The following is a 12,587-nucleotide window of genomic DNA, read 5'->3' as shown; positions in this document are numbered from 1 at the left end:
TGTTGGACTACCTGCACGCCACTCAAGGCAAGATTCTAAATCTGAAGTGCAGAGCTTTTCTAATCCAACTTGAACACTGCAAGTAAGAGCCCCTGCTCTGTGCTACAGTTGAATGAGTGTGGCCTCACTTCCCCTCTTCTCACTTCCTCTCAGGAGGTTATTACACTTCTCTTCTTGACACTGAAGAGGCTGCACTAAGAGTGCTGCGCCCAGCACATCCAAATCAGGAGGATGGGGACAAAACTGGAGAGCCTACTGAGATAGAAGCCAAAAGCATGTGGCCTACAAGGAGAGATTGGGGAATTTGGTATGTTTAGACCAGTGAAGACTGCCAGAGGGGCCTAATCACAGCCTATAACTACTTCTAAGGCATTTACAAAGATGATGGAGCCAAGCTCTTTGTGCCAGTGTCAGAGAGTACAACAAAAGCAACAGCAACATATTAAAGCTTGGGAAGTTCAGGTTGGACACTAGGAGAAGCTACTGTGTCCTTAGAGTTCTTCAAGACTCAAATACACAAGTTCATGGTTGACAGAGTTTCTGTTGACAGCACTTCAAGAGGAAAGTTAGTCACAGAATCACAGAATATGCTGAGTTTGAAGGGACTCACAAGGATCATTGAGTCCAATTCCTGGCCCTTGTACAGTGCCTGGGAAGATTTTTGCTACTGTCTGGGCTAGTGGGAGCAAAACTGTAGAGTAAAATAGCTGGTGCCAAGGACATAATGTCCGTGACATATGTTTTTCAGGGGATTTTACTTTGGATTGAGCTCAACCCTTACAAACATTTAGAGTGCATTAGGTGAGTTCCTGGAGTTATCTTCCTGTTTTTCATCTGAAAGGAACCCAATGCATGCACACCAAGACCACTCTGTGATGTGAGTCAAAGTATATTAGACAGTGATGATCAAGAGATTCACCTCATCTCCAGATCTGGATGAATACAGACATACTCTATAAATATTTAGGAATGGGGTGAAAAAACCAGCATGCTCAGCCCAGAACTGCCTGTGTACTCACACAAGGAAACAGAGGGATGGATGGGTCTCTCCCTCCTTAGGATCCACAGTCATTAATTTTCTCTCATACTTTAGTGCCTAAGTCGACCTTTTCTTGCAGAATGTAGTATACAGCTAACAAGGCCAATTAGCTAGAGGGTTGCATGGTGCCAACACAGCAATATTATTTTGGCTCCAAAGCCACAACTTTTCTCAGTGCTATTTTAGAGTCACTTTACTGCACGGTGTTGCTGTACCTTGTGATAAAAGCTATCTATGTAGTTGGCTTCATTTGAAATGCTTCACTTTTTTTAACTTCACAGTAGCTGAGACCCTCAGATCAGTCAGTGATAGAAGACTATATATTCTATACTTTGCCTCAACAGAGGTTAATTTTGGCATGCAAGTCTGTGAAAACACAGTGTGTCATATCTTCATGATTAAGTAGAATAAACTGTTAAAACCAACTTGTAGTAACTTACTACTCACTTACTGAGGTAAACCAAAATGATTCATGCCTTTTTAAAGGGAAATCAATCATGACTACAACTTCATTATTAAGGAGGCAACAATGCAGTTATTATTTGCAGTTACTTAAATGTGACAGTAGACTGAACAGTATTAATAGGGATCTAAAACAGGCTAAGGTGCAGGAATCAAAAAAAAAAGGAAGTATTGGAAAAAAAGCGCAGAATTTAAGAGGAAACATGATTAAATGATAAATGAAAAATATTTTGCCTGAGGTTTACAACAGATAAAACCATATTCTGCTACTTTCCTTTTACGCCCATAGGATTTATACTGCAGAACCATGCTAGCTCTAGTTTTAGAACATGCTGCTGTTCCCTGAAGCATAATGTGTAGAGTCTTGTTCAGAAAATGAAACAACACACTGCAAGAGTAGTGCTACATTTGTAATATCTTACAAATGAAACAGATAAAACATTCCTTCAACTAGAACTGTGTTCTAGATAAGACACTCAGCATACCCATCCTGTGTTTTTATTCCTACCTTCATTATCTAATGGAATTTGAGTCTGGTGCTTATATTAAAAATTTTAAAAAATTCCTGTATTTGTAATAGATTGTGAAACTTTAAGGAAACAGAAGTGCATATAGTTAAGATGAACTATGGTAATTAGTATGGATGGCAGATAAGCTGCTTTAATTAGATATAATCTAACTTGATTTAAAGTGACAGCAAATCTGTGAAGCTGGCAGTTCCTAACAACAAAAATGTCACACAGGCAAATTCCACCTTCCAGGCTGCTGCTGCAGATGAACGGATTAACTAAATTACATTTTTCTAGCCGTCCAAAAGAGACAGTAGTTGTGAGATGAGCTTTCTACACCTCCTAATGTTAATTGTGAAACTCAGAAATACAAATGATAGTCCACAATAAGCTATGGGAATGAAATTACATCTGCAAAAACATAAGACAAAACTTAAAAAAAACACCAACTCTAAACTTCTTTCCAGCATTCAAATGAAACCAAAACCCAACAGTCCTGCGCAAGACAGTGACTTGCTGAACACCCATCTTCCATACAAGAGTTAACTCTTGTTGCCTCCTAAGCCATTCCATAACCACACTGTCCTGCCCACCCCTACACTTTAAGCTGACTGAGAATGTCAGTGCAGCCCTCCTTCTCCTGATACTCCCCAGTGTAATGCTGAGGATGAACTGAATTAGTCACACATGCATCTACCTCCTTTCTGCTGTCTGTTTAAACATGACTGTGTGCAGTGTGATTTCTGAAGGCTTGTAGCTCAGTCCAATCAATGCCAGTTTCCATCAGAGTACACCATGGCGCTGCTTCTCAGCATGAACTATTTCCATGCCAAAATCTGACCTTCAAACCCTTCTGCTATTAAAGTCACTTATTTTAACAGAGAAAGTACATTTTACATTCTTGTGTTAGTAAATAGATGATATGTATTTATAAAGGGTTTTCAAACATTAATCTCTGAGATAAAATAAGTCATGGAACATAGCCTTGTTGAAGAAAATTTCAAAATGAATATGCAAATGAACTGAAAGAGTTATCACGTAAGGCTGATGGAAATTTCTCATTTTCAAGCACCAGTTATTCTGTCCTAAGACCAAATATTTCATCTTCTTGCTGGTAGTTGTGCCGGTCTGAGTTCAGCCACAGTGGCTGGGATGGCTGTTTTCACATACATGCACTGCAGTCACACAACTCTTACTCAACCTAGGCTTGATGCAGCTAAACAGGAGGTTGCTCAGCCTCATTCACCTATCCTGTGTTGTGCAGGGGGTGCCCATGTGGGGACTATGAGCCCCACTTGATCACTTTCAAGGGAGCAGCACATTCAAGTGGACAGTCTGTTCACAGAAATGTAACCTGAGTAACCTTACCCATGCATGACACAAGCTAAGGCCCTCAAGCAGAGGAAAATCCTAAGCAGGGAGGGTGTTTGCCCTGCCACTGTTTGACTGACAGAGGAACACTGCATTATCCAGCTTGGGGGAGCCAGCAGAAAAATTGTTGACTGACATAACAAGTTGAGGCAGGCAGCTGAACCTGAAAGAACCCAGGCAGAAAAAGAAGTAGAAGAAGAAAAAAAAAAGCTGCCCTTGCAGCTGTTCAAGGCATTGTAGAAATGAATGTCATATGGGGTCACAGAGCTGCCTACAGGTTTCATCTCCAGTTTGTCACCCAAGAAAGAGCAGCTCCTTGTATTCACAGCAAAAACAATTTCTGTATCACCCCCTCCACTGTTGGTGTTCTTGTGACTTGCAGTAGTGGGTCAGGACAGACTGGGGGGCTTCTCATCACTTCTTTCAGCCTAATTCTCTGTTAGCATAGTGTCCTGCAAAAATTCACACCAGTATGTTTATTAACACAGGTCGAGCACAGAGGGTAATAGTGGTGACCTGTCATTTGTGGGGTTCCACAGGGCTCCATCTCAGACCCTGTGCTCTTTCATGTCTTCATAAATGACTTTGGATGCAGGACTGGAAGAAATACTAAGAAAGTCTGCAGATGACACAAAACTGGGAGGATCTGTTGACTCCCTCGAAGGCAGGGAGGCCCTGCAGAGACTCCTCAACAAATGAGAGGACTGGGCAATCACCAACCATATGAAGTTCAACAAGGGGAAGTGCTGGATTCTGCACCTGGGATGGGACCATCTGGGATGTTTGTACAGACTGAGGAATAAGATGCTGGAAAGCAGTACCTTAGAAAGGGAGCCGAGGGTCCTGGTCGATGGCAAGTTGAATATGAGTCAGCAGTGCCCTGGCAGCCAGGAGGGTCAACTGTGTCCTGGGGGGCATCAGGCAAAGCATCACCAGATGGGTGGGGGAGGGGATTGTCCTGCTCCGCTCTGCACTTGTACGGCCTCACCTTGAATATTGTGTGCAGTTTTAGGCACCACAATATAAGAAAGGTATTCAGCTATTAGAGAATGTCCAAAGGAGGGCAATGAAGATGGTGAAGGGCCTTGAGGGGAAGCCATATGAAGAGCAGTTGAGATTGCTTGGTCTGTTCAGCCTGGAGAAGAGGAGGAGACCTCATTGCAGTTACAATTTCCTTGTGAGGGGAAGAAGAGGGGCAGGCACTGATCTCTTCTCTGTGGTGACCAGTGACAGGACCCAAGGGAATGGCAGAATTTGCATCAGAGGAGGTTTAGGTCAGATATTGGAAAAAAGTTCTTCACCCAGAGGGTGACTGGACACTGGAAGAGGCTCCCCAGGGAAGTGGTCACAGCATCAAGACTGACAGAATTCAAGAAGCGTCTGGATGATCCTCTCAGGCACATGGTGTGACTCTTGGGATGGTCCTGTGCAGGGTTAAGGGTTGGACTCGATGATCCTTGTGGGTCCCTTCCAACTCAGCATATTCTGTGATAATGCTGGAGTCTCTTCTGCAACTATGGAAGCCCTGGATGAGCAGAGAAGTTCTGATCTAGTCCCGAATGCATGTCCACTAAGATACCTAGCTATTTGCTTTCTCTAAGTATTGTAAATGCTTAGATTTGATGGAAGGGTAGGACAGATTCTTGCCATAGGATTTTTTAAAATGCATTGCAATATTAAAAAATGTGGATATTTTATAACCATTGTCTATTAAGTGCAGTGAGAATTTCTACACTTTAATTATCTGTTAAAAATTACTTAGCAGCAGTACCAAGTAAGGAAGTGGCTGCCAAGCCTCTTAATGCTAGTATGTTCTTGACTCATATGATTTTCAACTGAATTATTCCTTTTAAGCTGCCTTTTTTACTAATAATGCACAAGAGCATTGTGTATTACCTGTGCTACCAAAAACTTTGATTACTAGTAGGTAAAAAAATGTCCCTAAATATTATGGAAACCTTGTCTCTGAAAATAATACCATAATAATAAGTAATCTGCATTTCTATAGTGCTTTTCATCTGAGAATCGCAGAGCGCTTTGCAATGAGTTTGAATCATGCAGCAGGTAAGAAAGGGAAAAAAGACTTGAGCTCCAAAGTACCCTTGCCTTCCCAGAAAATGAACTCCATAGACGCTGTTGGCTTTTTTTCCCTTGGAGTTTCAGTGAGAAGAGAGCATTAGAATAAACACCCAAAGCTTCCCAAGATGAGGTAGACTGGGAATGGGAACAGGTTGATCTGGATCACTTCTCCCCTCCCCGAACAACACTGCTAACTTTCATGTCTCTACTGGCTCTCTAGAAGGCAAATGAGAAACTGGACAGATTGAAGACCACTCATTAATTAAGCTAAACAACATAATTGACTGTAACCCTCCAAATAAATTCTGACTAGCAAAACACCGCAACATTACTGTGATGTACACATCTGTGTGTCCCCACTCCGCCTCATGGCGGGAGCTCTCTTACAAGATGTGCAGAAAGTCTACGTGTCTCATTTCTTAAAAAAACCATAAATACAACAGTGGACTGAGCACTTCAGCCCAGATGAATGGTTGCTTACCACGAAAGTCAGACAAAATAATGAAAAATAATATTAAAATAGTAAGGAATTCTGAGATGTGTCTCTCAATTGGGAAGAAACAACAGGATGTGACTACAAATTTGTGTTCTACACCAGAACATTTGACAAACACTTTTTCAAAACAAAAGACATAACTATCTGAGGCAGGATTCAAAATTTAGGGTGTAATTTTAAGCCTAAAACTTCTAGTTGCATCAATTACCTCTTCTTTTTTAGCCCCAAATCAAACAATATCTGATTTAAAATGAGGTATAATTTTAAAACCTATTTCTCTGAAATGTTCCCTACTGTCAGTTCGGTAAGATGACAAATTTAAAACAAGGCATATACAATACACACACACAAACATATACAATATGTATTTTCTTTTAAAATTGTAATGTTTTTACAATTATAATGGCCAGATTTCACAGTGTCATCTTATAAAATACCCTGCATCTTGACTATTAATACGATTAACCGGTGCCACCTATTGGTTTAACAGTAACACCCAAACAATTTCAAAAAAAAAAGAGTTGACTAGTAAAATCAGAAGAGTCAAGACCCATGTTAAAATACAGAATTTAGGGGAAACATCAGTACTGAAATAATATGACAGAAGGGAAAAGTAGTTCCTGTATTCAAATATCAAGCTTTAAATTGTCATTATTCACATGATTGTCTTCTCAATTTAAAGCAAATGTTGGTTTCTGAGAGTTCTATTATGTGTGCAGTATGCTTACATGAAAAAAATTTGGGAGTCTGATCCAAAAGTCTGTGAAGTTAATGGAAAGATCTGCTAATCTCAGGAGATTTTAAATCAAGTTCTATATTCGTGGCACATATTGAAACCCCTACCTTTTGATCCTTACTGACTTCCACAGAGTTTAGGTGAAATCCTTCAATCCATAAATAAATCGATCAGTAAATAAACAGTATGGACACATTAAATCTAGTGGTTATGGCGTAGGTGAAGACTGAAGCAGAATTTTTTCTCATAATGTGTCCTAATTAATTAACCTTTGGGAACGCAGCACCCTTACAGGTAGGTGTTCTAAAATAAAAGAAGAATTAGGTTGACCTGGAATCCTTTCCCAATCCTGCAAATGGTCCCTGGACTGCAGCTAGGGTACGTAGGCATCCTTGTGTCCCTTGACTGTAGTTTGTGGCAAACTGCAAATGCAAATGCATCTGCATGCAAATGGCAAGCAACAGCAGGAGTTTTAGTGGCACCATGGGCTGAAGGGAGAATCTCTAAAGGGGGAGAATTTTGCACTCTGCAAACTGCACAAGTGGAAGAATGCACCAAAGTCTAATTCTTTCAGTTAATAAAGCAAGCTAGCAAAAGCTCCTGGAAACATGACAATTTGCAAACAATTGCTGTCATGCAATTAAATGATGTGACAGGAGGAACTGAAGACACAGCACATCCAGAAACACAAAATTTAAGTCTGAAAATTATCTCTGCAGAACACCAAAGCTTATTACAACTAAGCACTGGAAAACAACAAGGCTTGCAAGGACAAGAATTTGCAACTATGATCAAAATTAATATGAAAGAAAAACTTCTTGTGAAATCTGAAGGAGGAATTCTGAATGAGCTGTGCAAAAATGAATAACAGAAGACAGAAAAAGGGCCAGTGCAGTAACAAAGTTATGTGCAAAAATCCTACTAATTTATTAAGAGGTGTCAGCTCACACTTCAAAAAACTATGGAATTTCCTAGAAAGCAGAAAAAAGGCTGTACAACAATGGAAAATACTTTTAACACTTCAGTTTTCTGTACTGCAGTAGTTTTACTACTCTTCTCCTGACATCCCCAGAGCAAAGAGAAAAACAACCAGGCTACGTTACTAAAGCACTTGAGGTAACAAGGCTGTGGCAATCAATAAAGCAAAGGGATGTCACAGACATGTGGTCTCCTAACAAGTTGCTGATACAAGTGCTAGAAGTTAATGAAGTAGTATGTTGTAGGCTTTGAGAAGGCATAAAGTAGAGGTGAGCCACAAAAAAACACGAGAAAGCCAGTCTCATAAAAGCACACATGTATTTCACAATACAGTCCAGTGGAGGCCTATTAAATACACTTCATTCTGAAGAAATTCCAATAAACACTCCCATGTGACTTCGCATCTGGCAGTGCCGCAAAACTATGGAAGAGCTCTGCAAGCACTGTTGGCTCCCCAGTAAAGTTGCCCTTCCCTTCTCTAGACGTTCTGCTTAAGTTCACAAGTCACCAAGTTCTAATTCAGGTGGTATTCCTCCTTAAACTTGGTGGAATATAGCCACAGTTTGGGTCACTTCAAAACTGCTGGTCAGTTGGGCTAGCTGGAAAAGCATGACTGAAAAATGCAGCCTACTCTATGGGCTTCAAGTGAAAGATTTGAAGAGTTTTATGCCAGAAGATGACAAAAGTCTTGAACTTGACACTTTTGGGAGTACAGAGATGCCCGCAGAAGAAGTGAGAGGTGCTGCTTGCTATCAGTGCATTAAGTTTGCATCGATACAGTAGGAGTTTTCCTTGAAACAGATTCTTTTTTCTTGATGCTAAATGGACAGTACTATTAAATAACATCACTGCACAGTCAGAATAGCTCTTGGCTGCTGTAGAAACTGTTATCAAAGATGGAGACATTAAATGACAACCCTAGCAAAGGAGAGCAGCTGCAAGAGGGCATTAAGCCCAGAACAATGAGGCTACATGAGGGAGGGATGCCAGAAACTGAACTACATCTTGCTTAAAGAAGAGAATCTCAACCGATTTCTTTACAGGACTACTTCACATACTGGCAGACAATTTATGCCTAGCTATTACTACCCACTTACAGGCCCTGTGGTACAGCAGTTTATAAAACTGAGAATTCCAGGTAGGGTTTGTGCTAAAACTCACTGAATGTGGCCAAATAATTCACAAAACTGGCTTGTTTTGATGGTTTATGTAATACCTGAGAGGCAAACAGTGATTGACATGTAAAGGAATAGAGATTTATCATATCTCTGTTCTCCCTTACCCTTCCCAATTCTAATGATTCATCTAAGCATTATTTTTAGTGAAGATTATATAATCCAGTTGAAAAGGCCATTCTTAATAAATTCTAAAATGTATCTGTTTTTATCAGTCAAATATTTTTCTGATACCTTGATGTTACTAGGTTGTGTTTTCTTGCTTCAGGTTTTATTTATTTCTTCTGCTTGCTAATCACATTTTGTTGATTATATGTAAAGGTAACTAATTTGCAGTTCAACAATCTTGGGGAGTTAGCAATTGAAAAAGCACAACACATGTTCTAGTCTCTTGCTTCATTTGAGACACAGATGAAGTTGAAACAAGTAAGTTTAATTTCTCACAAATATCTTTCACAAGTATGATACAGAAAATAATATTTAAAGATCTTCCAGAACTGGCATACCAATTTAATCAATTGGTGACTGAACTACAGGCTGCCTCCCAGATTAGTGCTTTCAAATTACTTTGGCCATCTTCCCCAACTCTTTGCTCTTATTTTCATGATAATAATACCAATGACAATATCTTTAAAGGAGGATAAAGACCTTTTATGATGCTATACTCTCAATGGAAGTGTAGAAGCTGATTGAAAGTGTGGACTTGACTTTATTTCCATTTCTTGCATTGCCAGACACTATCAGTCTTTACAAGTGCCTGCAAAGTTATTTGTCCCTTGGCCGCATAGATAAAAAGTCATCTTTTGCCTTCCACACATATATGTGGTTAAACACAACTGAATCCATAACTGGGATCTAATCTATTTTATTTGAAATTACTCTGAATTTACAGAATGACTATGAGGAGCTGACTGTGGCATTAACACTGGAACAATATACCACCAATGGAATTGCTTAATAGAATTATATAGTATTATACATGGTTGATTATAGAAAGTGTAAAATAGAACATTTTTAATTAAAACAGGTGGAGTGTAAGGAGATAATTTGCATTTTTATCTCTGTTCTTTAAAAAAAGGAAGGAATAAACGATGACCTGTGTATTTTGAAAAGTATTTTAAATTCACTGACTGACATTAAACAAATCTTACTGATAAATCACCAGGTAAATATGAGAAATCATGTAAATGAGTCTCCTCCTTCCACTCATAAATAAACCACCAAAGAAAAAGATGTAACATGAGCTGTAACATTAAACATTTCACAAATGCCTCATTTCCAGAAAAGCTTCACCTGAAACCAGCAGACCACTGGCAGGACATACACCCATGGTAAAATAATTTTTATGGGCGTTGATTGCTTTATATATCCTACCTTTTGCATGAACGCACAGATGGAGTTCCTGACATGGTAAAAGGATGAGGAGGCAGAAACTGGATTTGAGAAATTTATGAATAATTACATACACAGTTACTGAAAGTTACTGAAACTCATTCTAAGCAAGGAAATTTTTCGGAAATTTTTTATTTTTGGTCCTTTTTATTGACTAATGAGCTTATTGTGTGTCTATGTATGCTGCTGTAAGCACTACTGTCGGGCTATGGAAGACATACCACAGCACTATGCTGTACAGTCTGCTTTCCTGGGTATTTTCTTGACTGGTTTGGAGACAGGTCATGAAGAGCTAAATAATCTGTCAGGAATGGCACACGTATGTTTGCTCCTGCTTCAGGCAGGTGGACAGATATGAAGGCCTCAAGAGGTCCCTTACAGCCTCCTGGTCTGTGATTTGCACAACAATAAATGACTAATTAAATAGCGGTCTAAGGTCCCTTGGACCTCTGTTATAGCCACATACCTGCTTTAAATGGCACATCATATAACTCACCAGCACTCATTCTGCTAACCACAGATTGATTAATTCATTATTCCATGTTGTAAATGGCTTGCATTTCAAAGTAAATCATCATCAAAAATTGCTAGTGTCTTGATGCACCTAATTAGGGATCACATAAACAGAAATGCTTCAATAACTTGCTTCAAGAGCATTGCATAATTCTTCATCACTTTTAAATGTAATACAATTCATGGCTAGGCTTTGTGAACGAAGATTTGGGAAATGTAATACAATACATATATAGGTAAATCAAGACCATTATCTAACAATAATATGATTCTATAATTTTAATAGTATTTTCTAGTAACCACTCCTAAAAAGATCAACACTTACCTGCTCACTACTATTTGAGTGATCAGAAATATTATGGGAAGAAAAACGAAGGAGAAAAATAAGAATTTTCTTCTGAACATATTACTTTGTCTTGTCAGAACAGTGCAAGCTCTGAATCTAGCCACCAGGACTATTTAACAAAATACTTTCCCTCTGATCTTCTTTTCTAGAATTTGTAGGGCCTTTATTAAACAACAGTATGTACAAAACTTAAAAATATTAAGTCCTTCATTTCAAGAAAATCACTTATAAAGTGGTCATATGTGATTAATGTTATGTTTAATTAGACAGTAAAGCAAGATCCTCTAGATGTGTCATGCTGACATAGTTAGGTGTGAAAAATTCTCAATAATAAAATAACCCTTAGATTAGAGTCCTGCATGCCACACTGGATTCCTTTAGATTAGACTCCATACTTTAGGCTCCTTAGATTATTAAACACTGTCATTTCCTTATTTATTTCTCATTATGGCTCCATTTTAATAATCCCATAAAAATAAGGACATTCAGGTACCTAGACCTTCACAGTTAAGCTCTCTATATACAGATAGACAAAAATGGATCATCACAATGATGGTTTTGGATAAAGTTATTCTTTCAGGGAGATCTGCTTTTAGGTACCCTTTCTCCACAGATATTTCCACTTTTGGCTTTTGAGATCTCTTCTTTGGCTAAATACACATAGTCTGGTTCATAAAGAATTCCCACTGAAGTTCACAGGATCAGGCTTTTCATCGGGCAATAATCTACCTCAAGATTTGGAAAGGTTGCTACAAGTCCCAAGAATACTGACTAATTAGTAAAGCAACCAGACAAATTCATGGAAGCAAAGGACTTCACAGGTTTATTAAGCACGAAGAGATAATCTTCATCATTTTGTTGTGATTTATTATTCTTTCATCATACATCTGAAATTGCTAGAGTCAAAGGAGGAGTATTGGGCTCCTTTGGTCTAACTCACTAAGTCTGATGTAATTGCATTTGCTTCTCATTTATCTTGTATATAATAGCTGACATGCATAACTCTGTAAGTATGGATAACTCCTCTCATCTTATAACCATCACATGGTTATTCAGTGGCTTTCAATCATTTAAAAGTAATCTTAATACAAGATCTTAAACTCTGAAACTATTTTCTTTACGTTCAGATTTTGTACAAGAATGACTGTAGCTGCTCAGGCACAAGCGTCCTGTCTCCAACAGCAGGCAATAGCAGCTGCTTATAGAGGGAGTTTAAGACCCGTTTAGAGACAGAGCAGGCATTTAATTATGGTGGTCATGAGACCAGAGCTGCGTATGTTCCTTGCCCAGCACAGCAGCATGCACATGGCACTCTGCACTGACTCGGGCCTTCCTACTCTTTACCTTGCTACACCGCTTGTTTTCAGCTACCTGTGACTGAGCCCCACTCCCCTTTTGACTAAAGATTTTGTAAGTAAAAACCTTTCTCTCTGATACAACCCTTATATTAACAGGAGTAGTGTCAGGCCAGTGGAGTTATTTTAGAGTAGC

The 12,587-nt window shown here is 39.1% G+C and overlaps 1 protein-coding gene across 1 annotated transcript in view; it reads right to left on the bottom strand.

The window, feature by feature from the left end:
- The window catches only part of NWD2 (NACHT and WD repeat domain containing 2), a 34,876-nt gene extending 33,066 nt beyond the window's left edge, over nucleotides 1-1,810 (bottom strand). The window contains exon 1 of the mRNA XM_029962452.1: nucleotides 1,736-1,810. Within this exon, the coding sequence (XP_029818312.1) occupies nucleotides 1,736-1,810 (75 nt within the window). The remainder of the gene's footprint in view (nucleotides 1-1,735) is intronic.
- Nucleotides 1,811-12,587: the final 10,777 nt, after the last annotated feature.

This window comes from Manacus vitellinus, unplaced genomic scaffold (genome assembly GCF_001715985.3).
Source record: "Manacus vitellinus isolate BGI_N305 unplaced genomic scaffold, ASM171598v3 scaffold_0_pilon, whole genome shotgun sequence".
NCBI lineage: Eukaryota > Metazoa > Chordata > Aves > Passeriformes > Pipridae > Manacus > Manacus vitellinus.
The sequence above is the reverse complement of the archived record's forward strand: the minus strand, read 5'-3'. Positions and strand labels throughout refer to the sequence as shown.